This window comes from Beta vulgaris, chromosome 4 (assembly GCF_026745355.1).
Source record: "Beta vulgaris subsp. vulgaris cultivar EL10 chromosome 4, EL10.2, whole genome shotgun sequence".
NCBI lineage: Eukaryota > Viridiplantae > Streptophyta > Magnoliopsida > Caryophyllales > Amaranthaceae > Beta > Beta vulgaris.
In genome coordinates, this window is record NC_079205.1 from 19,041,520 (window position 1) to 19,069,362 (window position 27,843).

At 34.8% G+C, this 27,843-nt stretch overlaps 2 protein-coding genes across 4 annotated transcripts; both read right to left on the bottom strand.

Annotated features, from left to right (window-relative positions):
- Nucleotides 1-1,213: 1,213 nt before the first annotated feature.
- LOC104891292 (trifunctional UDP-glucose 4,6-dehydratase/UDP-4-keto-6-deoxy-D-glucose 3,5-epimerase/UDP-4-keto-L-rhamnose-reductase RHM1) lies at nucleotides 1,214-26,995 on the bottom strand. Its single transcript, XM_048642883.2, is given in 11 exon segments — nucleotides 1,214-1,858; nucleotides 1,973-2,452; nucleotides 2,455-2,786; nucleotides 2,789-2,914; nucleotides 2,917-3,003; nucleotides 3,006-3,043; nucleotides 3,045-3,102; nucleotides 3,105-3,131; nucleotides 3,134-3,238; nucleotides 3,241-3,545; nucleotides 26,906-26,995. Coding segments are annotated over 10 exon segments (2,010 nt in total). The 5' UTR covers nucleotides 3,533-3,545; nucleotides 26,906-26,995; the 3' UTR covers nucleotides 1,214-1,393.
- Nucleotides 21,669-27,058, bottom strand: LOC104885103 (prefoldin subunit 2). Of its 3 annotated transcripts, none has more exons than XM_010669807.4 (2): nucleotides 26,917-27,058; nucleotides 21,669-22,417 (listed from the first exon to the last, which is right to left on the bottom strand). In XM_010669807.4, exon 2 carries the CDS (start codon nucleotides 22,409-22,411, stop codon nucleotides 21,962-21,964), a length of 450 nt encoding a protein of 149 aa, XP_010668109.1. In that variant the 5' UTR covers nucleotides 22,412-22,417; nucleotides 26,917-27,058; the 3' UTR covers nucleotides 21,669-21,961. The 3 variants fall into 3 exon arrangements, with proteins under 3 accessions (XP_010668109.1, XP_010668110.1, XP_048498845.1); XM_010669808.4 differs by having other exon boundaries at nucleotides 26,906-27,046; XM_048642888.2 differs by lacking the exon at nucleotides 26,917-27,058 and adding an exon at nucleotides 25,175-26,562.
- Nucleotides 27,059-27,843: the final 785 nt, after the last annotated feature.

Here is a 27,843-nt window from a genome sequence, read left to right on the forward strand (position 1 = left end):
CAACTACTCCTTGATACTCTCAACTTCTTTGACCTTGCTTACCAAGTATTATATTTCACATGTGCTCATTGACTTTGCTAAGTAAATGAAGATAATTATTCCCCAACATAATAAACTACCTTACATTGACCACATTGCCTTTTATCACGTAAAATGAGCCACAACAGGCATTATGGCCCAAAATAGAAAAGAAGGATTAAAGTTTTGTGAAATGTACTAAAAAGTAAATATTTGTAAAAACAAATAGAGTAATTGATCATGGTGGTTTGAGTATGTGAGACGTTAATTAGATAATGCGTCACTGAATGTGTTGGAAAGTTTAAAATTTTTGAAAGTCAAAAGGAAATAAAAAATAACTTGAATAAGGTAAAGAATTTATGTGTACAACAACCCAATATAGAATCTCGAATCATGTAGTCAACCTCTTTTTATTGGAATTTTGAATTTGCCGTTGTTATACATACCCCCATAGACCAAACAACATACCCCCATAGACCATAGTGGCCCATGGCACCACAGGGAGTCGGACCATGCTGTTTTAAGAAAGGTATAAGAGGGCATTGTAGCTAATGTAATAGTAGAAAGTTTTGCACCAGCTCGGTACGGCACGAATTTTCCTAGGCCAGTGCCAACCGTCCCACTACAGCACAGCACAGACTATATATTCCGCTTTGGCATGGAGGGTAGCAGGATAACATTCAGAATGCTGCATTTTATGGCCTTATGGCTAGTAGTATAGTAATAATTCGATACTTAATTCAGTGTATGCTTAGTTGCTAGTTCTAATAGAAAGAATGACAGATCCTTTCCACCTTCTAAAATGAATTTCTACAAAGTAATTAACAATCATTTCCATCAAGAAGTCACGACTACAACAGTAATCTTCAAACTGCAGATTCTATGATCCAAAGGGAGTAAAAGAATGTATGTGCAACCAGAACAAACAATAGTTCTAATCCAAACACATAATACTTCAAATTTGCGAATAGAGGGTTCAATTGAGTGAATGATGATGGGATCAAAACAATGAACAGATGCAACATATTCTTTCGAAACAATTCGACAATAGGTTTATGAAAATTACATATGGGTGGGCAAAGTACAGAATTTTTATATGTAAAACAATCTCGTCGTATTTCCTGAAATAGGACGAGGAAATGTAGTCGCGTTTAAACAGATGACGTTAAAAGAAAAGGGGGGAAAAGATCGAAAATTGAACACATAATAGAATAATTCTAGTGCAAATCTAGGTATTGGAAACAACAAGAAATGAAGCTAATAATGAATGCTTTCGTCCATAAACCACTCGATGTAGCTACTCGACAACATTGCCTACTGGTAAAAAATGCAATCTGTTTACTACAACAATTTTGAATAATGCATAGTTAAAAGATCACTCTCTCAAGCAGAATAGTTGGTTTTTCTTGTTTGGCTCAAAAACATACTTGATTAGCGAGTCCTTGATATGTAGCAACTCAGGGAATTCTTTATTCAACTTGGAGGCATCCATCTCATTGTTGCTTCTTGGGGCAACAATAACCTTGGCTTGCTCTTCAAGTGTGAAGTTCGCCCAGCTGAAGTTCGGGTCCATGTAATTCTTGTACATCTCAAGAATCTCATTGTGGCTAACCACCCCTGGGTTTGTGAAGTTCCAAATGCCCCTGAGATTCCGCTTGGCCATCTCAATGGAAATGGGTAAAAGCTCATCCAAAACTGTCATGCTGTTGGGAATGTTGACCACCTTGCTGTAGCGAGAGATCTTTGTGATGAAGTTCCGTGGGTTGTTGAGGTCTGAGGATATGGGCATTCGGACCCTGAGGGTACAAACATTATCGAAATCTTTCAGAAGCTCCTCCACCTGATAAAAAAGAATAGGTCAGATACAAGTCGAGTAGGTAGGGAATAAGAAAAGACTTCAGAAAGTATATAGTTATATAGTAGCTGCAAATCGATCAAGGACTAGAATAATTACCATAGCCTTGGTCTTTGAGTAGAAAGAACCAGTGAAGTTGGGTGTGTCCTCCTCCTTGAAGCCAATCCCGGAGCCCAAAGGATGTTTAGCATCATACTCGAAGATACAACCAGTGGCAAAATTCATCATAAGTAGCCCATTCTCTCTGCAGACATCAGCCAAGGTCAAAGTACCAGCAACATTGGCACGAATTGTCTCTGTTTTGTGAGATTCACACCAGTCAACATTAGGTCTACCAGTTACACCAGCAGCATTGAAGACATGAGTAGGCTTAAGATTCTGGATATCAGCAATAAGAGATGCTCGGTTTTCCAAACGGCCCTTTCCATACTCAAAAGCAATACCTTGCTTTTCACACAATTGGCCAAGTAGACCACCAATCCAGCCAGTTTTACCATAGATCAAGAACTTGAGAGACGGCTTACGAGGAGAATTGCAGTTCTTGGAAACAGGTACTACATCCGAGATTGGTTGTTGGGGAATTCTGAAGAAGCAGCATTCTCATTGTCAGATTCCTCAAAATGCCTCTCAATGCCACCAGGCATCATTAGCATTCTTGGATGAGGAAGCAATGCTCCTGAGACATCACCCCACCAATCAGGATTACTCGTATACCACTCCATCGTCTTCTTCAGACCCTCTTCCCAAGTGGTACGCTCTGACCACCCTAAGATCTTCAGTTTCTCATCATCAAGGAAGTACCTCTGATCGTTAAATGGTCGGTTCTCAACGAACTTGATGCTTGCTTCCGGATCCATTGAGAACAGTTTGCATACATCCGTGGCCACATCAATGACTCTCCTCTCCTTCTTCGTCCAATGTTGTACACATGGCCAACTTCTCCCTTGTGGAGAATGACCTCAAAGGCCTCTGCAACATCCTCACAGTAAAGATAGCTTCTCACATTAGATCCATCACCATGAATTGGAAGAGGCTTCCCCTCATGGCGAGAAGAATGAATTTCGGGATCAATTTCTCAGGAAACTGGTTGGGTCCATACACGTTGTTTCCTCGGGTTGTAATAACTGGCAACCATATGATCTTCCATAAGCCATAACAAGCATCTCAGCACAGTTTTGTAGCAGAGTAAGGGTTTGTAGGAAGAAGCTGAGAAGCCTCGTGATTACCACAACAGCATCCTCATCTGTCTCCCCATAAACTCGTCTGTACTAACATGGATGAACCTCCTAATCTGCCCAGTGACCTTACAGGCTTCTAGAAGGACATGAGTACCGTAAATGTTGTTCTTGGTAAACTCAAAGCTATACCAAAAGAATTATCAACATGGGTTTGTGCTGCAAAGTGCATGATCGTATCAATGGACTCGGTGATGAGAAGGTAGTTTACAAGATCGGCACTAGCAATGTCCCCCTTGACGAATTTAAAATTCGGGGATGATTGAGAAGGGCGTAGATTCTTAAGGTTTGAGCAGTAATCGAGCTTGTCAAGCACGACAATCTTGTAATCAGGGTAACTTCTAATAAGTCGATTCGCGACATGGGATGCAATGAATCCAGCCGCACCAGTAATTAGAATGTTCTTTGGGGTGTATGACGACATAATGCACCTCCTTCTATTACAAACATGTCAAAACATAATATAAGTTCAAAGAAAAAGCATGACATAACAAGAACACTTCTAAACAAATCTGACATTCAGATCACAGAACATAACTCATGTTTTACTTCATATAAACATCAATAAAAATCCAGATCCAATATTAAATATAATGAACAAATTCCAAAAACATAAAGATGAGCATAAAAAAACACAACAGCGATTAGAATATTAGATTAGCAACAATGCAACATCTATCTACATATGGAGGAAGTTTTCGTAGAAATATTAACTAACAAACCCAATGAAAGATCTAATTCCTACTCAAATTTAAACATCTTTACTTAATTTGAAAAAATGGCGGGGGAATTAAGATGATCAAACAAGCAAATCAAGCAAAACAAATGATTATCCAGATAATGAAACATCATAATTAATACAAATAAACTGAATGATCTTTTAATATAGCTCAAATTTTGAAGTTGAAGCGCAAATATCAGAAAAAACAAATGAAAGAAAACTTACTTCTTGACGACAGAAAAAACTTCCCGTCAAAAGTGGAGGAAATAATATAAATTTGAGGAAATTTTGGGATAATTTGACGACACCAAATTTTTTGGAGGTGAGAAGGAAGAGGAGCAAACCAAGAAGATTTGCGAGATTATACAGTGAAGTTAGGAAAATGGGAGGAAGCCATATATAGAGGTTAAGACAACAAATAACTTTGAGGTGGTAGCTTTGGAGTGTGGTGGTGAGGAAATTTAATCATTTGATGTAAAACATACATATAAATTCAATAAATGTGAGCAATGCTACCTACTTTCATTTCATAAAAAAAAACTATCAACTTTTCATGAGGAATGGCTTGGACAATGTTGTAGTAAATTAAACGGTTTTTTCACCAAATACCCCTGACAAAAAAATTTATTCACCAAATATCCCAACTTTTTTCAAAATTCACCAGATACCCCTAACTTTTAAAAAAATTCACCAGATACCCCAAATTTTTAAAAAAAATGACAAATAATGCCCTTAATGACTAACGGCAGTTAACTCCGTTAGTCATTAGTGTTAATTAACCCTAAAAAACCTAAAAAACCTAAAAAAACTCTAATTAACCTAAAACAAACCTTAAAAACCCTAACTAACCTAACCCCCTCTCTCTCCTCTAACCCACCACCCCCAACAACCAGTCGCGCCGCCCCCTCCCCTTCCCCACAAACAGTCGCGCCGCCCCCTCCCCTTCCCCGTCCTTCGCGCAACCACCGGCACTTCCTCCCTCCCTCACGCACCGAAACTTCCTCCCTCCCTCACGCACCGGGACTTCCTCCTCCTCGTCGCAACGGAACTTCCTCCTCCTCGTCGCAAGACTCGATCGACGCAACATCCACCGGCGATGCTTCAGATCTCCATCAACACCGACGAAGAAAGAACGAGTGCTTCAGATCTGGGGTTTGGCGGCGTTTGCGGGAGAAGGGGAGGGGAGGGGGTGTTGCGCAGTTGCAGGGGGAAGGGGCTGCGGGGGTGGGGAAAGGGGGGAGGGGGTGCTGTGCAGTTGCAGGGGGAAGGGGAAGGGGCTGCGGGGGGTGGGGAAATGGGGGAGGGGTGCTGCGGTAGGGGAAGGGGAGGGGAGGGGAGGTGGGGGTGGGTGGTCGGGAGGGCTGGTGGGGGAAGAGGTGGGATGGGGGAGGGGAGGGGTGGTGGGGGAAGAGGTGGGGTGGGGGAGGGGAGGTGGGTGGGTGGGTGGTGGGGGAAGAGGTGGGGTGGTGGGTTAGGGTTAGTTAGGGTTAATTAGGTTGACTTAGGTTTAATTAGGTTGACTTAGGGTTAATTAGTTTGACTTAGGGCTAATTAGTTTGACTTAGAGCAAACTTGTAAATAAACACTAACGGTGACTAACGTCCGTTAACTTTTGGGGTATCTGGTGAATTTTTTAAAAAGTTAGGGGTATCTGGTGAATTTTGAAAAAAGTTGGGGTATTTGGTGAATAAATTTTTTTGTCAGGGGTTGGTGAAAAAACCGTAAATTAAATGTTACTCTATTCGTCTTGTAATATTTATTCCTTTATTTTTTTTAAAGTTCAAGTTTATCGATTAGCTATAATTAATTCTTGATATATAAATGAAATTTTTGTATGAGATCTGAATAGACATATCTTGATAAAACAATTTTACAATGGTTACAATGAATTGTGTAGTTTAGACTATTTATTTTTAATCCTAGATCGACACTGTTTATATTAATCTTAAATCTCATCATTTATTAAGTTGATTTTATAATTAAACTATAATTAAAACTCATACATCAATTAATTTGTACATTGAAATTTGTATATATCATTTGACTTTATATTCCACAAATCTTTCTTATCGGTGATTTAAAAAATAGAAAGATATAAAGAAACAATAATCCAAAAGAAAGAAAATGTTTTTCTCTCGATTTTTCTATACCTTTTAAAGTTCAATTAACCAATGAATAGGATAAATCTATTAAGTAAAGGGTTCAATTTTCACTAGTTATAATGACTACAACTAGTTATTAAGCCCGGGCTATGCCCCGGGTAAGAAAAACTTTCATTTATTAATATAACACTTTATGATACAAACACTAAATACAACTTAGTCTAGTGGTTAAGACTTTAGTATATGTGTACTTGAGGTCTAGGGATCAAATCCTATACCATGCAATTTCTAAATTTTTTTAATGTAACATGGATTACATGAACTAATACCCTAGGGAAAGTGCCACGTGGTACATAAACATTTTTTTCGCACGCCTTTTAATATATTAGTATAGATTTTATTACAACCATTGAATAATTTAAGTTATCAATTTCTTTTCTTGTAGGAAATTAATCTAGGCAGCTGTAGCGCATTCAAAATAATTGATTCTTTGGAGATTACTTACGTATAATGCTGATATCCTATGTCAGTGAAGATTTTATGTCAATTAATCCATGCTTTTTAAGCACCTATCAAGGCCATATATATAGAATATGTTATATACTTCTTCTGTTTCAACATAGTTGCACCATTTGGCATTTGATCACTATTCATGAACCACCTTTCACAAGCCTTCCTCACCATTATATAAGAAAAAACATAGTCAAGTGGGACTTGTTAAATTCATCTCAATACAAGGATTTTTAATATCAACGTTTTATAATTCTTACTTATACGCAATTAGAGATAGCAACGTTTAAAAAAGTGTCTGGGCAAACATGAAAAAGCAAACGGTGCAACTATTTTGAAACAGATGAAGTTCTCTCTATTTTATAAGGCAAGGGAGGAGGTGTGGTGTCTCCCATTGATGTTACTAGAATACAGTCTAATAATTCAAAATAACGTTTTCTTTTTATACAAAATTAAAAAATGAGAATCAATGCAACTTTCCATATAAGTCAAAAATGAAACATGCAATCACTATTAATAACCTGGCAAAGTAGATTGACACAATCAATTCATGAAATTAATTAGAATCTTCAACCATGAAAAGTTAGTGATATATCGTGACAACATATTGCTTCGTATTTACAAAGTTCAAACAATATGGTTTATTAACATTTATAATTGTTAAAGAACTATACGAAAGTCTCTAAAAGGAATTATTAAATCATTGACTTAATTTTGCAGTGACGATATTAAACAGTTAAAAATCGGTCACCTTCAATTAAAAAGATAATAACATCTACAATATAGGCCATGTTTGGTAAATGGCTTTTTCATTGGCTTTTGGCTTTTGGCTTTTGGCTTTTGGCTTTTGGTCAAACAGCCAAAAAAAGTGTTTGGTTATTGGCTTTTTGGTTGGCTAAAAAGCTGGCTTTTAAACCAAAATGAAAAGGCTACCTAGAGCAGCTTTTTGGATTGGCTTTTGGCTTGTTGGCCCACAAACTCTCTAATAAACAGCCAACAGCCACACTTAATTTTGCCAAACACTTTTGCAAACAGCTGGCTTAAACAGCCAACTTAAAAAGCTAATACATACAGCCAATGCTTCCAGCCAGTCAAACAAGCCAATTGAACCAGCCAAAAGGCAACAGCCAACAGCCGATTGCCAAACAACCCTATAACCTCAAATTTACATCACTGCCAAAATAATTTTAGAATGAAAAAACATGTCAATTCGTATATATTGCTACATAAGGTTGTTGACGCACGCATCGCGTGCATATGCGACTAGTGTGTGTGTGTGTGTGTGTGTGTGTGTGTGTGTGTGTGTGTGTGTGTGTGTGTGTGTGTGTGTGTGTGTGTGTGTGTGTGTGTGTGTCTATATATATTTATATATATTATAGTGAGTTCATATGAGATGTGTGTGTGTGTGTGTGTGTGTGTGTGTGTGTGTGTGTGTGTGTGTGTGTGTGTGTGTGTGTGTGTGTGTGTGTGTGTGTGTTGTGTGTGTGTGTGTGTGTGTTGTGTGTGTGTGTGTTGTGTGTGGTGTGTGTGTGTGTGTGTGTGTGTGTGTGTGTGTGTGTGTGTTGTGTGTGTGTGTGTGTGTGTGTGTGTGTCTATATATATTTATATATATTATAGTGAGTTCATATGAGAATACATATACTTACATGAGAAATGAGAATGAATTTTACGCGCTATAACTCTTATGAATAAGTGATGTAACTCCAATGAAAAAGTGATATAACTCGAAAAAAAGAATATTACAGAAAAAAAACTCGAAATTCTTTTTTGAGGCTCAATTTTTTTTTAGGAAGGTATAACTCTAATGAACAAGTGTTGTAACTTTAATCCAATCGTGAGGTTGAGATTCATTCTCATTTCTCATGTAAGGAGCATTTTCATGTGATCTTGCCCCTATATATATATAAAAGAAGATTTAGGATTGTTAATAAAATTTGACCTTTAAAAGGTAATGCTACAAAATTAAAATGAAAGTATATATGGATTTTATCTTCCATAAAAGCCATAACTAGGCTGTATCTCATATGACTCACAATTTTCTAAACTTAACTTTTTTTTTGGAATTAGTCGATCTCACTAACTACTGCATGGATAATTAACGATGGAGTATGATTTTGCAGACAAAACAGAAATTGAATGTATAAATAGATGATTGTGTCCTTTTTAAAATTCTTCATTGTTATATATATATGATCACTTATTATATACTTACAAGAGTATTCCTTTAGAGCAGTAGAATAGGTGAGATAATTTTCAATCAAAGAATAAGTTTTTTAATGTTTAGATTTCAGATCATAGGTTTGAGCTTCCGAATTTGCAATATCATCATTTATGTTGATGTTAAGGATCATGGAAATGGTGTGGAGTTAGACCTATTGTATGAAGGAGGCTCTCATTCAGAGCTTGAGTGGGGTGATTTTCATGATAACGCTAATGATTCATGTTATTGTTATTTTGCATTTAGTAAGTGATGAAAAATAGTGTGATTAATTTCTATTTCTTGTCACTTAAGTGCGAAGTATAACGATAAAAAAAAAAAAAACAATTATGATCATATGTATAAATCACAAAATGATACTATTTAAATTATGTAGAAGTGTCGGGTATCATATAAATTATGAAATATTTCTCAAAATTTTATTTTCTAAGTTCTTACATCTTTTATACCCTTAAATATTCTATAATAGGGTTTGGCACAAATAATGAAAGATTATTGTAACATGTGCAGAAAGATTGTGGAAACAAGAGCAATGGTTGAGTACAATTTAAAAAGAAAATTGTGCCTGTAAAAAAAAATTGTGGAAATTATTAAGCAACGAAAGGAATATTCACAAAGCCATCGTTGTTTGTGTCGTAATCATCGAGTCAATCGCATGTTAAGTGCGAAAGTTCGTTGTAATTGTAAAAAATCATCAGGACATACGATTATTGGTTGGATCGTCGGAGAGATAAGTACGCAAACAATTAGAATTCATTTTGATAAAAAATACACCCCCTCGAAATCCAATTAGATGAGAACATGGTGTTAGCTTTTTGATGATATTTCAAAAGACTAAGAATGGTAAGATGGAAGAATTGTCCAATCTGTTGCTCGTGATCAGCCAACGAAACACACCGACGGTCAATTGCACCGAAACTAGCATTATTACATCCGCATTAGAGAACCATATTACTAAATTATAGAAATCCAACGTTAAGATGTGATAATGCATTATTGCTTCATCTTGTTTACCAGATTTGCATTTCATTTCCTTTCTTCTTTTGCAATATACTAAGGGGGCGTTTGGTTAGGGGGTTACAAGAAAGGGTAAGGGAATAAGTTGATTCCATTCCCTTAAAACTTGTTTGGATTGGGGGTTTTGTTTCCCCTCTTTTCCTCTCCATTACCCCAAATCCCTCTATTTTGATTCCCCACTACCCCCTCCACTTAGAAATGGGGGAATGGAAAACCCTTGACCATCATATTTGACCACAACCACTTTGCCATGGGAACCACCACCCTAGAACCCCTCCACCGGAAACCACCACTCCACCACCTAAAACCACCACCATCAACCTGAAACCACCACCCCACCGCCGCTCCACACCCGAAACCACCACCCCACCACCAATCCACACCCAAAACCACCACCTAAAACCACCACCATCAACCCAAAACCACCACCGCTCCACACCTGAAACCACCACCCCACCACCAATCCACACCCAAAGCCACCACCTAAAAGCACCACCATCAACCCGAAATTAACCACCACAACCCGAAAAACCACCACCCCACCACGAAAACCACCACAATCCACACAAAAACCACCACCATGCCTCGAAAAACACCTCTTCCTTGCCGAAAAACTCTAGATCTACAAGAGAGGAGGAAAGAGAAAAGATGATTTACCGCAAAAAACAGTGGCCGCGAAGGGAAGGAGAAGGGGCGACGGAGGAGGGAAAGGGGGGCCGCCGGCGACGGAGGAGGGAAAGGGCGCGCGCGGCGGAGGGAAGGTGGAGGAGGGGAAAGTTAGTAGTTTTACATGGTGGTGGTAGTTTTAGGGGAAAAGTTGTGGTGTGGGAAATACTAGGGTTTCCTTTGATAATATCTAAACAAACAACTTTGAAAATCAAAGGGTAAACCTTTCCATTCTCCTTGTAACCCTTTCTCAAACCCTTTCCCTTTCCACTCAACCAACCAAACGCCCCCTAAGTGTATTTGGACCACAATGTTGATAATAAAAATATTGATTTGACTTGGGTCCAAACGATGGCTCAAAAATTTAACAAAAAAAGGTAAATTATAATTTAAAGTTGACATTTTGCCACAAGCATGAGATATAGTTTAGTTGTTAGATACAAAAAGCTAGAGGAGCAAATGGGTTGTACGGATCAAGTCATTCTAGGTCGGGTCAACTTTGCGTTCGGGTTACAATTCTGACGAGTTCATTCAGGTACGAATTCATCTCGCGTCCATGAAATTTTGGGGCAGGTGCGAATTTGATGACTCGGTGAACATTTGGTCGGGTTAACCCAGGTCAGTTTGATTTGCGTATGGTCGCTTACTTTGTGAAACAAACAAATAAAATACATAGTAATCAGTATAAAGTAAGTCAAGTAACAAGAATAGTTCCACTTTCTTCAAAAAAAGAAAAAATAATTTGGATCAATGGCGTCACACATTCATGTTATATTCAGACTTTAATTACTCTGAATTAGAAATTTTCATGTTTCACTATTTATTTCTATTTGCTTGTTGAACTTAATTTCCAAGAAAGTTTAAGTTCAGTTTTTTTAATGTTCGTGAAAAATATTGCTTTGTTATTTTCTTGTTGAGTTCGGGTCATAATTATCGATTCACTTCGGGTTGGGTAGGTTCAGTTCGGGTTGTTTACATGTATAGGTCATATTCGGGTATGGGTTCTTATGGGTGGGGTCGGGTTGTTTCGGGTTTTTATTCTGTTTTGGGTTGTTGTTTTCGAGTGAAAATGGTCTTCATGTCGGGTATTTTGGTTCAAGTATCGAGTACAGATCTGTTTTGCCACATCTATAAAACACGAAGGGGCATAGGACTTTGATTACATAGTTGAAATTTAGGATAGATAAAATTGTAAAAGTTGGCCAATACTACAAAGGCAACAATAGTAGGAAAAATTAACAAGAGCCCTACTTTGAATGTTTTGCCATTTTGGTCCCAACTTGTGATTATCACTCAGTAGTCTCAACTATTGTTCATGATTTTCAAAAATGGTCCAAGTTGAATTAAAAAGATTTTAACATTGGATTAGTGGAGCCTAAACCTTATAGTTTTTCCTATGAACATTTTCATTAAACTAACCAATTAAAACCCAACTCATTATGGGTCCCTTAAGGGGGGAACCTATAAATACCCTTTATTACACAATTTCCAACACATTAAACACACTTTTTATTTTCTATCTCTTCATCCCCAAAATTTCGCCCTTCTCATCCTTTTCTTCTCTATCACTTTTCTTCTTCCTCCAACCGGTTTTCTTATTTCTTTCTCGGACCAATGATGCTGCCGTCGCCGCGAACCGTTCCTCCTCCCTCTTTTTGACAACCGCCCCATTCCTCCTCTTCTTTTTTGGTTATTTTCTTCCTGCTCAAGTTATATTTAATGCAAAGTTTATATTTATAAGGATTGTTTCAATATGTTTATGTTTAAAGTCATGGTTTGATGATTTAAATATAAATCTAAGATTATGTAATTTATATAATGAATTAATTAAATTTTAGATTTATTTGTTATGTTTAAATGAAGATTTTAAGTATCAGATCATGGATTTTTAGGATTTTATGAGTTTGGAATATCATAGTAGTATATTATAGTTTATAAAATTGAGTATTATTATGATTTTCATTTTGTTTAAGTATGTCTAGAAAGGGTTTTATTATATTATAAGATGCTGAAAAATTTATAAATATGCTCATGATGGAAAGTATGAGTTTTTAAGGATTTTTTTACAACTAGTATATTAGTACTATACTAGGTAGCATTCAAACTTGAAATTTTAATGATAAGAAAGGTTTTTAAACACTTTTAAAGAGGGTTTAAGGTATCTTAATATTGCTGGAATTTTTAGAGTACTGATCGTGTTTATGTTGATTATTGTTAGGCGGACAATTCTCTTTAGGCGATTTTTGAGCTTGTGAAAGTGACCTCTTGTTTTGTCTACACAAGGTGCATACATACCTATGTGTTGGTTGTATTAGTATCATGTCCTAATGATGATATTTATGCAAAATCATGCATATGGAACTGTTATTAGTTCAAATCTGATTTATATTCAAATGGGATTTACATGTTTTATGAAGTTTGTTGAATTGATATGATGATATTACGTAATTTGTATGATGATTGATGCAAGTATATGAAATTTGGGAATTTTATTTTATTAATTCACATGAGGGATTAATATCTATGTTGGTATTGAATCGTAATTGAATCATGTTCCATTTGGATTATTTAATTACTTTATGAGTACATCGGACCTTATTTGGTAAGTTAATTATTTCACCAATGAAAGGTTGGTTGGTTGTTTAATTGGTGCAACAAATAAATAAAGTTTAAGATTTAATATTGGAGTTAATCTTGGGCAGTGAAGTTGATGATCACCTTATCTAATCCTAAGATAAAAATGGAAGTTTATGATTCTTTGATGATTATATTATTTGTCCTTCTTGTGAGTCATAACAAGTGAATAAATTACTAATCATGTAAAGTGAAACGTGAATAGCAATAGCTTTAGACTTGTGCATGTCTGAAGTGTTGGAATCGTAAGAGTTGGAGTACATCATGGTGGTAGCCCATGCCTTTTCTTGTGAACGAATTGATCACCATATCCTATTTTTATTTAAAAGGTTTCTCGATATTGTATGTCAGGGGAGTACGGAGAAACTCCCGTACGTACTTCTTCTTCTAGATTGAAGACTGATTTTGGTTTAGACAACTCGTTCTATTGACTATTCCATTTTAATTAATTAACTTATTAGTTGTGGAGTTTAGTTCAGTAAAAGTAGTTTGCTATGTTATTATATTATTATTTATCCCTACTTAATATTTATTAGAATCATGTTTGATTTTATATTTATTTACTATGTAGTACTCATCTTTGCTGGTTACGTGCTTTGTGTGTGTGGGGTGATCATAACTATACCTTATTGATCCTGTGATGACCTAATTGGTGAGCAGTCTCTCGGGATTAATATATCATAGTCGTTTACAGGTTTGAAGATGATGCATCATGGGTTCGGGATTTTGGAGAGCTTGTGTTGACTTTACATTTTATAGTTGAGGTTGACTTTTCTAGTTGCCTTTTACATTTGAGGTTGACTTTTGACTTGATCTTGGCTTGACTTTTGGAGTTGATTTTTTGGCAAAACTAAGTTTTATTTTGAAATTAATTTACTATTATTATTTTCGCTACAAAATTCTGAATAAGCCCATATGTTATCACACGGCCTTATACTTTGACTATTTCTAAGTTTTATATTAAAAAGGTATTTTGGAAAATAGAGAATTGTCGAGGTGTTACATTGGAACTTTAGGTTTTTGTTGGCTTTTCGTGCCACCTATAAATTTTTAGGCGCCGAACTAGTTAGTTACTTAAAATGAATTTTATAGAAATCGAGCTCCTAATTGTGTTCAAATTACTTTTCGAAACATTTTTCAATGTTTCAAGAATTTAATTATTTTTTTTATATGGGTTCGAAATATTTTATTAAGGTTCGATTTTTTTTTTTTACTATTTAGTTCGAATTTATTTTGTCAGAAAATTTTGTTTCATGAGAATTGTATGTTGATGCGATCAATATTGCCAAATCAAGTGTTGCCTTTATAGAGAATGACAAACTTTTTCTCACCATTATATAAGAAAAAACATAGTCAAGTGGGGTCTTATTAAATTCGTCTCAGTACGAGAATTTCAAATATCAACTTTTTATAATTTTTACTTATACGCAATTAGAGATATTATCAGCCAAAAAAGTGTCTCAAGAAACGTGAAAAAGCAAATGGTGCAACTATTTTGAAACGGGTGAAGTATTTGGGAATCGTTAGACTAATACTACCTCTTTTTTGTCATTCTCACTTTTCTATAATATGATGTACATACATCTTTGAACTTAAATATCTTTCAATATATATATATGTAATATCCCAAAATTTTAAACATGTCTAATAAAATAATTAAAAAAGTTAAATCGTTCACTTAATAACTGTTTTAGTTAAGTAAGTCTAACTATGATTTATTTATTTTTGAGCTTTTAAATAAATTAGCTAATTCTATGGAATATTGTAATTGAGGAGTAAGATTACTAATAACAACTAAGGCTATGTTTAGTTTACTTGAAATTTTATGATCTGAACTTATCTGATCTGATCTGATCTGAACTTATTTTTTCTGATCTGATCTGAACTGATCTGATTTACAAGATCTTATCTTTTATAAAATATATTATTATTATATTATTACTTTGTAATTCATTATTATGCAATACATTATAAGATCTTCTTTATAGTATTCCTATTATTATCATTTTATTTCTATTACGACTTTTACACAACTTTTATTATTATTATTAATAATAATAATTATCATTATTATAAGAGCAACAATAATAATTATAATCATAATAATATTATTAATACTAAAATAATTATATAACTCAAGTCATTAATTTATAAGAGCACTTATACAATGTTTCACACTTTCCCTTAAAAAAAATTATTTCACACTTGAGAAGTCGGCAGGCTCAACTCTTTTTTTTCATATAAAATAAAAATAAGATATACAAACAACTATGACTTGCGCAAAAAAAATAAATGCATGCAACTTCAAATAGCTAGAGAGATTTGGAATTCGGTAGGAAGAGGTTACCGAATCTAAATTTATAATTTGTATCTCACACTTAGCTTATTTTGAAATGTAATCCGAACTTAGTAGTTTCGTTGTCATGAATTTGAGTATCATATTTATATATTTCTTATTTTTGCGTCAATCTTATGTTCTTAACACGTGGCTTTTAATTTTCTATTATTTAATAACAACAAAATAACTTAATATAATGATAACAATGACATTTATAATGGTAACAACAAGATTAATAATAATTACCAATATTAATAATTAATAAGTAACAACAACAACAATAATAATCTTTTGAACAAATGTACTAGTAAATAATAATACTCCCTTTGTATTTTTTTATCTTTCTCACTTAGAATCTTGACACTATTCACAATTAGAGAGAATCTTTTAGATTTTTCTCAATATATAAGAAAAAATATAGTCATGTGGGTCTTGTTTGATTCGTCTCAATGAGTATTTATTAATATTCAATTATATAATTTTTACTAATATGTAATGAAAGATATTTAATAGTAATAATGAGTTTTTAAATATAAGCATGATCAGATCTGGTCTGATCTGATTTGATCTGATCTGAACTTATTTTTTCTGATCTGAACTTATTTTTTTTGATCTGATCTGATCATCTGATCTGATTAGATCTGAAATAAGAAAAAATAAGGTGAACTGAACATAGCCTAAGTGAGTAACCTATATTACAACAAAAAGGAAACCAACCAAATAAAAAAAATAAAAAAAGGAAGAAAAGGGAAGCAAAACTTCCCCTAAGAAAACTCACAGTCAACCGACCACCCACCCCCGCCCCTCTACTCCCTCTTTGTTCCCTACTCCAACCTCGCCTATTTGAACCACCATTCATCATCTACCACCTCCATTTTTATCTTTAAACACTTGTCTATAAATGTATAGAGGAAATGAGCTTTGAATCACAAACTCAAACCACAAAAGTCACAAAACTTTTCTCATCTCACTCCTCGCTGATGTTGCTTCTGCTTTCTGCCGCTGTCGGAGCTCCGAAGACCGACGGCCGATGCGGGTCTGCTGCTGTCGATGCAACCTTCCGTACCGCCGCCTGCGCCACTCGCCAGAGCTTCTACTCTGTTTGCTTTCGTCCCTACTTCAAGAGAGCAGAGGTATACCACCTCTTTTGATTTTCTTTTTCCCTCTAAAAATTCTGATTTCAAGTATTATAATGTTAGCCCACTTGTTAGTTGTTACCCATAGCTAATTAATCTAAGTTGGGCCTAGAAACTGATTTACATTTGTTAAACCAACTAAATCCAATTGTTGCATGTACATTAGTTGGGCTCAAATCTGATTTTCTTATAATGTTAGTGAAGCTCCTTACTAATTGTTGGGCTAATGGATTTGAAATAAAGCTGATTTAGTACTTTATTAAGTTATGTTAGTTCCTTTAATTTATCAAGTTAAACATAATGTTGGGCTTATAATCTGATTTACTTAGTTAAGTCACTTAAGTTAATTTTGTTGCTTTGATATATTGGGCTTAAGTGAATTGTTTTGTTGGATTTGATTAAATCATTTGGTTTAGATTAAACCCTTAACTAGTTGGATTGATAACTATACTAAGATTAAATTATAACAACGTTAGGTTAAACTAATTAACTCCTAGTTTATTTAATCTGAATTTATGTAAGAGAGTATTAAGAACACTAAACTTGTATAAATAACTTCATAAGTTTATTAACTACTAATGTAGGAGGTTAATGCTAATAGTTTAGATAACTAGAATAATATTAATAACCAACCTAGTTTAGTGATCATGCAAAAATCGATGGTTGTTCATGGAGGAGTAATTTGATAAGCTTTTATAATTAGTTTTAGCTTCTAAAGCATAGTAGGGGATAGAATTATAATATATTAGTGGTCATGAGATTAATGATAATAATAATTCAAATTTAATGATAACCACCTAAGCTTATAAATTAGTAACTCGATAGAAATAAATAAATATCACTCATTAGCGTCATTTGCAAACATATTAGAAATTAGGAATATTATGTTGTTATACTCCCTTCGTTTCCTAAAGATCTTCCCTCTTTCCGTTTAAGTGCGTTTCCAAAAGATCTTCCCGCTTTTACTTTATTCCTTATTTGGAATTTTTTCCCCTTTTTACCCTCTCATGTCCCTATCATATGGTCCACCATTACATTATTAATTCAATTTTACTCCCTTTATCTCTCCTACTTTAATCCTTTTTTATTTGTTTATTTATCTTAACCCCTTTCTCTCTCCTACTTTACCCACCCCATACCCCCACACAAATGGATTTTCCTTGGTATCTGTAAGAAAAATAACAAGGAAGATCTTTAGGAAATAAAGGGAGTACTTTGAGCATTGTTAAAATTAATCCATTTAGTAACATGTACTTATAGTTTATTAAAACATGAATTATAGGACAAGATTAATTATCATTAGAATCACCTCCCTATACCTTGCACATTTAAAAGATGTAAAACATAAGTTGAGCCTATTTATTAGAACCTCATTAAAGGAGAATAAGAATTAACATGAAGTATGAAATTTTCCTGAAACGCCACTTCGTTGGTAACAAACCCCGCTCCTTATTAGATTAAAAGAAGGATTATTACAAGCCGTCCCCGGCTCTCGAAAAAAAACGTAACTACGGTACTAGGTAACGTCTACTGCTAACACCCACAATCCCTTTCTAATGATGTTTTATAGTATTCGCACTACGTTGTTGATGTATGGATTGTGGGATATGAAAGGTTTTATGAATATGATGATTTTTGATGATATGAAATGATTTTGATGTTTATGAAATTATGAGTATGATGACAATATGATTTAATGATGTTTCATGATTATGATTACAGTGATGTAATGTAATTATGATATGTAAAAAGAGACGAAACATGATAAAGTACAGTGAAAGATGATTCTTGGCAGTATGATACGGGCACCGTAAGTGTCACCTATGTGTGACCGCCTGACTGTTTTATGATACGGGCACCGCAAGTGTCACCTATATTGTGACCGCCTGACTGTTTTATGATACGGGCACCGCAAGTGTCGCCTATGTTGTGACCGCCTGACTGTTTAAATGATACGGGCACCACAAATGTCACCTATGATGTGACCTTCTGACTGTTATGTAATGGGAGACGTCCCTTATGAGGTACTAGCCAAGTTACCAATGTAATAAAATAAGATGAAAAGATAATGAAGAAGATTATGACATATTATGAGATGATCTTATATGTTTATGAAATGGTTTTACTATTTCTCTCCTCCCTGTTTGCTAACAAAATGAATTGAAATGTTTTACGATGTTAGAGTAGTATGTTACTGAGCCTCGGCTCATGATGTTTTGTTTTCTGTTTTAGGTATTGATGATGATAACGGGATGGCGTAGCTGTGAGGAGTTGTTTAGTTTCTAAGCTTCCTTAAAAACACTTATGATTTAGTTTATGTCAAACTATGTTAGTTGCTAAGTTTCAACTTTAGTCTTTATGAAATGGACAATTATGATGCTTTAAGTTATAATATGTTTAAGTTATGATTTTATGTTAGCCTTGTGCTTTCCACTCGGGAAGTACGGCAGTAACGCACCGACCCTCTAGCTTCCGCCGCTAATGACTCTCTAATTAACCTAATAATGATGATTAGAGTTTGGGGCGTTATAATACATTAGCAAAAATTATAACGATAGAATATTAATAAAATATTAAATTGAGATTGGAGTATAATGATGTCTACCTTGAATCCGATGCTTTGAATCTTGTGAAAGCTGACCATTTGAAGAGGTTTGGGAAGGTTCCCATTGATCTCGTGTATGAAGATATTGGTGTTTTAGGGGCTAGTTCTCTTTTTTTATTCTAATGTGAAAAGGGACGGGAATATGATGGCTTACTTAATTGCTAGTTGGTTTCTTTCTAATGGTCGTGAAGAATTGTTTGTTGATTCTTTTCCGCAAGGTGTGCTAGTCTTGGCGGAAATTAATTATAATGCTTAATAATATTTCTCACCATTTACCTTAAAAAAGTACTAATCGAGACTAATTAAACCAATAACCCCACATGACTATATTTTTTCTTGTAAATTGAGAAAATTTGAGAAGATAATCTCTAAGTATAAATAGTGTCAAACGTCCAAGTGACAAAGATGAAGGAAAAAAAAAAGGGAAATTTCCTCAGGTACCCCTGAGGTTTGACGTAATTCCCAAATTAACCCTCACATTTGGGGAATTCCTCAAATACCCCTGAGGTTGGTGTTTGGGTCTAAAATACCCTTACTAATGACGGTAGGTTAACGCTGTTAATTTTTTTCCCCTCTCCCCTCTCCCCTCTCCCCTCTCCCCTCTCCATCTTCCTCTCCTTCATCTCTCCTCCCATCTTCTTCTTCACCACTCATCTTCTTCACAATCAAACTGTAATCAAACTATAGTTTTTTAAGTGCTTCAACAAGCTTAAAACCTTCAAAGCTTCAAAGACATAAAAAAAATCATTTACTGCTTCAAAACCCAAAATCATCCAACAACAACTAAATCAAACAACTTTCATATTAGAATTTCCAATATTTAGTTGATAGAAAAGTTCACGCCAAAATTGACCCACCATTGGAGCTTCAAAAAAACTCATTACTCCATTAAATTGACCCGCCATACTAAATTTATGCTATGAGTACTTCATATTTTGAAATTGAAGCAGAATTTTTATGACCCAGTTTGCTTATAAGATGGAAAATTCCTCTTCTTCTACTCTTTAACAAGAATGCAAAGTTTATAAGAATGGTGTTCACCCGTGGGGAGGCAGTCAGGTGGTGAATGGGGTTGTTTTGGGTACCGAAAAATAGAGAGGTAGAATGGTGGGAGGAGAGAGAGAAAATTCTGAGAAAATTTAGGGAAATTTGGAGGATGATGGGAAGATGGTGGAAGGAGAGAGAAAGCTTGGAGGTTCATCAATGGAGGGGGGTGGGAGGAAGGAGTGAAAACTAAAGAAAGAGAGAAAAAAAAGTTAACGGCATTAGGGTTCCGTCATTAGTAAGGGTATTTTAGACCCAAACACAAACCTCAGGGGTATCTGAGGAATTCCCCAAATGTGAGGGGTAATTACGTCAAATCTCAGAGGTACCTTAGGAAATTTCCCAAAAAAAAGGGAGTACCATTGTATCATACTAGTATTAAAATCTATACTAAGATATTAAACGGCGTGTCTGACAAAGTATTCACGCCGCATAACACCTCTCTTACTTCACTAGAATTGTCCAATGTGTACATATGTCATATCAACTAACAAAAGTAAATTGACATGCAACAAGATTTGAACTCATGACATGTAGACAAGCTTTTTGATCTTTAACCCTTTTATTAAGTAATAGCATTTATTTACGCAAATCACATTGAAATCGTTTTTTTTTATCCCCAATTCCTCATAAGTTTTTTTTTGAACAACTTATCATGTCATAACGTCCATTTTTCAATTTCGTACTAGACAAAATATTATGAAAATCTAATAGAATCAAATAAGAGATTTATAAATAATATATTAAATAATTATAACTAACTCGAGGCATCACCCGAGGATAGTTTAGATGATAAGTTGTTGTTTGGTTATCAATTATTATTTTATTGAAAAGTAAATGTAATATGTGGTAGTAGTTACTAAAAGTAGTATTATTTTCTTTTAAGAAGAGATAATGTGGGTCATGGTTAGCGTTGATAGATAATAAGAGTAGTACTCCCTCCGTCCCAAAATATAGTTCTCATTTCCATTTTGGGTGTCCCAAAATATAATTCCCATTTTCATATTTAGTTCCACAATTTTCCGCAATTTGTCTAGAAAAACGTATCCCATCATTTATTTGCTTCTTGAATTTTGTTTTTTCCTTTATTTATTCAACCAAAATGTTACAATTAATGCTATTTCACCAATTATTCTCCACTCTCTTTCCTAAAATCATCTTTTTCCATACAACATTTATTTAAATAAACAAAAAATCTTTATTATCCCTCTTATATTCTACTTGCATAAATTGCCGTGAAAAAAGGAAAATGGGAACTATATTTTGAGACGGATGGAGTATTATTTTATTTGGAAAAGAAACAGTGTGGGCCAAAAGTTAAAATGTAGAATGATTAAAATAATAATGAGTCATATTCGAAGTAACTGATTAGTCCTTCTATTCATAGGTATTATTTTTTTGTTTCTAAAAAAAAATTAAGAAAAACTCATGGTAATCATTCGAGCAGACGAAAAATAAAAGTGTAAAGAGTACTTTAGAGATGGAGTAGTTAAAATTTAAAAAGCGTATAAAGATATCTCCTGAGTAGTACGTGCACAAATTTACTTGCATGTTTAAATTCAGAAATAGTAAACCCAAAAAAGTTTCTTCCTCATTGAGCACCACCAAAATCTCACAGCGTGAAAAATTGTCAAAACATCAAGCACTCTCAAGCGCTAGACCATCCTAATAGAGTATTAGAGTAGAACACAGATACGACCAACACATCAAAGCTTGAGTAAACTAAGATAGACATTGCTAATAGAGTATTAAAAGAAATTATGTTGAGTTGGATTCCGTTACCACAACCCTCAACACTATATGAATTGTGGGTAGTCTATTCGGTGGGTAGACAGTTTTTTTCCAACTAACATCATATAAACCTATGATTCAACAGCACCAGCAGGACCTACGAGAACACCTTGCGCGTTACCTTCTTTTTTGCTACTTTCGTCCTTTACATCATTATCGGACTTTTTCATCCTAATTTTGTACTTCGCCTCAAACTCAGCAATGTCTTTCTTCTTTCTCTCCAAGGCCTCGTTAAGTCTGCCAATTACCTCTTCAATCCCCTCCTTGTTCCGCTGCACAGCTGGCAAGACTTCCTTGATTGTTCTTTCTACAAGCACACCTCCGATCATACGGTAGCATTTCCTTGAGGGATCAAGCGGCTGGATGGCGTTAACTACCAAGGAATGCTCACTCACTTCCATTTCTAGCTCTGTGATCTTCGAATATATTTGGTTTAGTTCTGTCCTCATTGAGGCATACAGGTTGGCAATTGCTTGCTCATTACCAGGCTCTCTTCTTTCAGCTTCAGATTTCATTGACATTTCAAACTGCAAAGATCAATATGGAACTTAAGTGGGATGTAAGAACAGAAAAAAAGATGTAACACAATCAATTCTTGACATAAGATCTTCGCATGAAACCGACTTCAGTCAATCATTGAAATTAGAGCCAAATTTCCAGTTGCAAATTTCTCATTTGGGAAGGACTGGATGGATAACACACTTTAACACGCAGCATTGCACGATGCCTGCCTAATCCCCAGTGAGGTCTGAACCTAACAGTTCTCAAGGTCACTTCACCCATTTCAAAAGCCAAGTATAAACTTTCGAAAATCAAGTCATCTGTAAAGTTGTTGTAGTTCTATGTGCTTCGAATATGAAACTACATAAGCAATAACATGAATGCCTGTGTAATCAGAAATGGGAATATGGATTTTGCAACTAGCATCATTATTAATTTAGTAATTTGCAATCATCACAGAGTTCGGTAAACAAATGGCATATGTAAAAATAAAAGGAGCAAAGCACCAGCAAAACAGTCTCTCAAACAGCTATATATCAGTTTTGTTTGAATTCATATCTGAATGTTAAGGAAAAATGAATCAATAGTGAAGTGCATCCTTCAGATACAAAATAAGATCCTTTTAACAGATTACCAATGGAAAGAGTTAAAGTCTCCCAAGTAAGCATTTGCAATCACAAATAGGCCAAACCAAATCCCAATAAAGGTAACTTCATGAAGATACCAAACCCTCATAGAACATCCAAAAGAAATCAAATATCAGAAACCCAAAAGCAAACTAATAATAGTCATGGTATTCTTATACATCTATTATCAGACCGATCCTTACATTATGAAAGCCAGGGGCTGTTCAAAATAGGTTTCCAGACCTGAAGTTATTTTTCAAACGGAAAAGAAACATTCCACAACTGAACCAAAAGAGAATATCCTGCTAAGATAAGATACAGTAAACAGATGTCCAGTACCCATTCCAATTGGAGCTAGTGAGTTGTTGACCATGACCAACTGGATCTTATTACCAAGTTATCACCTCATCTAGTCAATTAGCAGTTCAACGGAACAGCACAAACAGATTTCAACATAATAGCAAAAACCTATATCTTTCTCAGTTCTCATAACCAGTTCCACACACTCACATAGAAGTCAACAGATGCGTGCTGCGTGAAAGAAGAACTACTTCACATTTGAGCATAAAGGATTCATCCGAACAATAAACCTTCCCACACATCATGGAGCTATGCTGACCATCATTCATCATCACTTGACAAATATTATTATAAACAACCACAAAGTCTTAATTGCAAAAGCTGTGGTTGGCTACATGAACCAATAAGTTATCTCCTCTGGTTGTCCACAAAGTTTATCTTCCTCCATTTATTTCTGCCTAGTGCTATATGCTCCTGCAAACCATTTCCTTTGTATCATTTGTAAACCCCCTCAACCAAGTCAACTTCGGCCTCCCCTGACTTCTTTTAAAATTCCATATCCCAACTTTCCATTATTCTCATCAACGCATCTTCAAATCCATGTCATACATGCCTAAACCAATGTATTCGATTCTCCCTTATCTTATACTTCACATTTGCAACTCCAACCGTCCTCCAAATCTCTACATTCAAATTCTATTCCTTGATGTATTCTCACACATCATGTCGGTATAAGCACCTCTGTTATGCTCATCTCCTTAGCAAGATCTTTCCTAAATGTCCAGTATTCCGACCCATATAATAATATTGGTCTACCAATCATCCTACATGGTTATTACTTACTTTAGAGATACACTAAGGTCCAATATTGGGTCATAATTGTAATGCATCAATCAATTAGGTGAGATGCTATATTTATATGATAATCGGGTCAAGTTGGCTTTGAATCGGGTAATCGTGTCTTGTCCGAATTGCCAATTTTAATGCTTTACTTTGACTTAGCCTAAACCCTCAAGATTCTAACTATTGTCTCAATAACTCAATCCTAATGTTAATCCTAGCTCTAATGTCATCCACCAACAATGTATCATCCGCAAACAACATACACTATGGTATCCCATCCATCCTCAATAGACCATGTTAAATCATCTATCATTATTCCGAGAAAAGGACATAATACAAAACTTTCGTTGTTACTCCTCATATCCTGACATCTGTTTTGACTTACTCGGAGATATCCTTAATTAGTTCAATATAGTTACATAGTTACTTATCATAAGCCAGTTGTCATAAGTCCAATCTAAGACAAATGATTATAAAACACCTACCAATTGTATAGACGGTGAAGAAGGGTTTTAGAGAAAGAGGATGCACAGCAATGTAAAGTGCGTTAGAACTCTATTAACTATGTCACTTTGTTTTCTTCTTAAAATATTAGACGAAGAAGATGATCCTCAACACCAATTGACATCAAACCAGAAATTTGATAATCTTATGGGTAGAAATTCATGTTTCACAAGAACCCATTCGATACCATTCATGCTTCAAGATTTGCGCCTCAGAGAAGAAAAGAACATAAGCCACAAGGGCCAAGAATAACAGAAGGTCAGTACAGCTAAGAAATTAGCTTCAAAGATTTGAAAGAAAAGTTCTGTCAGAATTGCAACAGCAAGACATGGCATAAACAATACTTGTTCTTCAGGACCAGAAACATTATAGCTTCTCATCATGATATAAGAAAGGGGAAGCCCATTGCAGACGGCTGGAAAAACTAGAAAAAGAAGTATTAAGAAAGAAAAGATAATATTAGCATGTAACTATCAAGATAAAAGCAAAGTTGACCTCAAACTTCCATACCTCATATTATGGTGTTTAGACCTTTTGTGGGTAAGGCATCATTGCTTCATTTTAGTCATTTTTCTTAGTCATCAAGTAAGAATCCTTCTAATTCTTTGAAATTCCAACACAGCTAAGCCACAAATAACGTATTAACAATTGATATGTCATAGTAGAGGTAGAGATTGGCATTTAAGTATCAAGATAAAAGCAAATTTGACCTCAAACTCCCATACCTCTTACGATTTTTAGACCTTTTGTGGGTAAAGCATCATTGGTCATTTTAGTCGTTTTTCTTAATCTTCAAGTAAGAATCCTTCGAATTCTTTTAAATTCCAACACAACTAAGCCACATATAATGTATTTCTGGAATTGATATCTCATAGCAGAGGTAGTGATGGAGCCATTAGACAAAAAAGAATAATCAAAGTTTAAAAATTAGGGCAACAAACATATCTAAATGATGGTAATCAAGCATGTTGAACAAGCTAGAGGGAGTGAGGGAGGCAAATGTTGAGATAATATAAATTTGCCATTGTGTTTTATCATTTTCTTGAAAGAAAAGGAAGAATGCAGGTGGAGTAAAGACCAAAATGTAACGAAAACCTCGAATCTTGCGCTTTGTTATGAAGTGACCAACTGGGATGGGTAACTAGGAATATCATCATTACTCTGATGGGTGTTTGCTTGTAATAAAAGTACTTAGACAGAAAAGAGGAAAAGGGGAATGGCTTCAATCTTTCAATACGACAGAGATGTCAATCAAATTTTTTTCTTTAATAAGACCACGCCCCCGGACTTCCGATAACATACAGGCAGAAGAGGACTCTGGAAGCATGGTCTACCATTAGGTGCCTGACTTTTGGGTTTAAACAGGTGCACTGGAGAGATCATTGAAGCTAAGGGCCAGAGTAAGAATGCAGGGTCTGGCTTAGAAGCACTATAATAAAAAGAGATGAGCAATCCTCTCGAAAGCTTGTGTTTAACAAGTCTTAGTTATGCTTCCCGAAATTCTCAATCAAAATCATCTTTTTATTCTTTAAATTCTGCCTTAGCTATGTCAATTTATAGTAAGCTTAATAATTACTCCTTGTCATACAAATACTTTTAAAATATATTTCTTGGTTTTCTTCATAATAATCATATGTGGGATGCCTTTAAACCATAAATTCCCACGGAAACCACATGAATATAAATTTTCAGGTCCAATACCAAAATACCAGAACTAGGTATCACATCGTTCTTGCTGGAAGTTTTCCAGACAGCCCCAAATCAAACATTAACAACAGTAAACAGGAAAAATTACGCAAAAATAAAACAAAGACACTAGTAGGGCATGAACAGGCCCGTCCCTGAGCCAGGGCAGGAGGGGCAGCCGCCTTGGGCCCGGGGATGAGATCATTCATTACTGATTTCCAGCCACAACACTTGAAAAATTAATCTGATGAAATTAAACAAGAACAAGTGAACACAAATATGCGCATCTACAAATTGTAACATAAATTTTATTATCATTTACTTCCATGAAACAAAGATGAAATAAGAAGTTATACCATAAGTTTATAACATGGAAAGTATCACTAAAAACATGAGATAACATATATGAGAAAGAAAAAATAAGCTGAATTTATGAAACAAACAGCATAAAACCAATCGCATGAATAATCACATGAAGTAAATCTCAAAAATCGCATATCCACACCAAAATCCGCAGCAAAACAAGTAGATTCATCTAAGAAACAAAACAAGAACCTGGAACGAACCTCTGCAATTCGAGCTTTGCGTATGACTTATGAGAGGTTCTAAAGGAATTCAATTTGCGTATGAGTTGGGCACCGGAACTGTGAGCGTCTTTTGGATTGTTACTCGCATACAGCTCAGGCAGAAGAACGGGGGAAGTTTAGAATGAGGAGTGATAAAACGCTAGCAGCTAGCGTTTTAATTTGTCAATAGGACTCAAAAGCAAATAGAGGAGTGGGAAGGAATTTGGCAGAGAAAAAAAAAAAGGCAGCATTTATGTGTCAACATGTAATTAGCACACATGTCATAAGATTGTTTATCCAAAATAAATTACTTTTTGTAATTTTTAAACTTGTATATCTCAAGAAATATATTTTAGAAAAAAATAAAAAAAATATACTAATATTCATATATTTTTATTCTCTACAAATAGACATCCATTTTGATATAATTTCATCATATATCAGTTTTAAAATTTATATCAGTTTTAATTACCTTACGTCAAACAAGTTTATTGTTATAAGAAACAAGTGTATTTTAACAAGCAACAAGTGTATTGTATGGGGAAACAAGTGTATGTTAACAAGAAACAAGTGTATGTTAATGAGAAACAGGTGTATTGTAATAATAAGAAACAAGTGTATGTTAACAAGAAACAAGTGTATGTTAATGAGAAATAGGTGTATTGTAATAATAAGAAACAAGTGTGTTATAAAAAACAATTGTATTTCAACAAGAAACAAGTGTATTGTATTAATAAACAAGTGTATGGTAATAAGAAACAAGTGTATGTTAACATAAAACAGGTGCATGCATTGTAACAAGTGAGTTATAAGGATAAGAGTAAAATAAATATTGTATGAAATTATATCAAAATGGATGTCTATTTGTAGAGAATAAAAATATATAAATATTGGTATATTTTTTATTTTTTTCTAAAATATATTTCT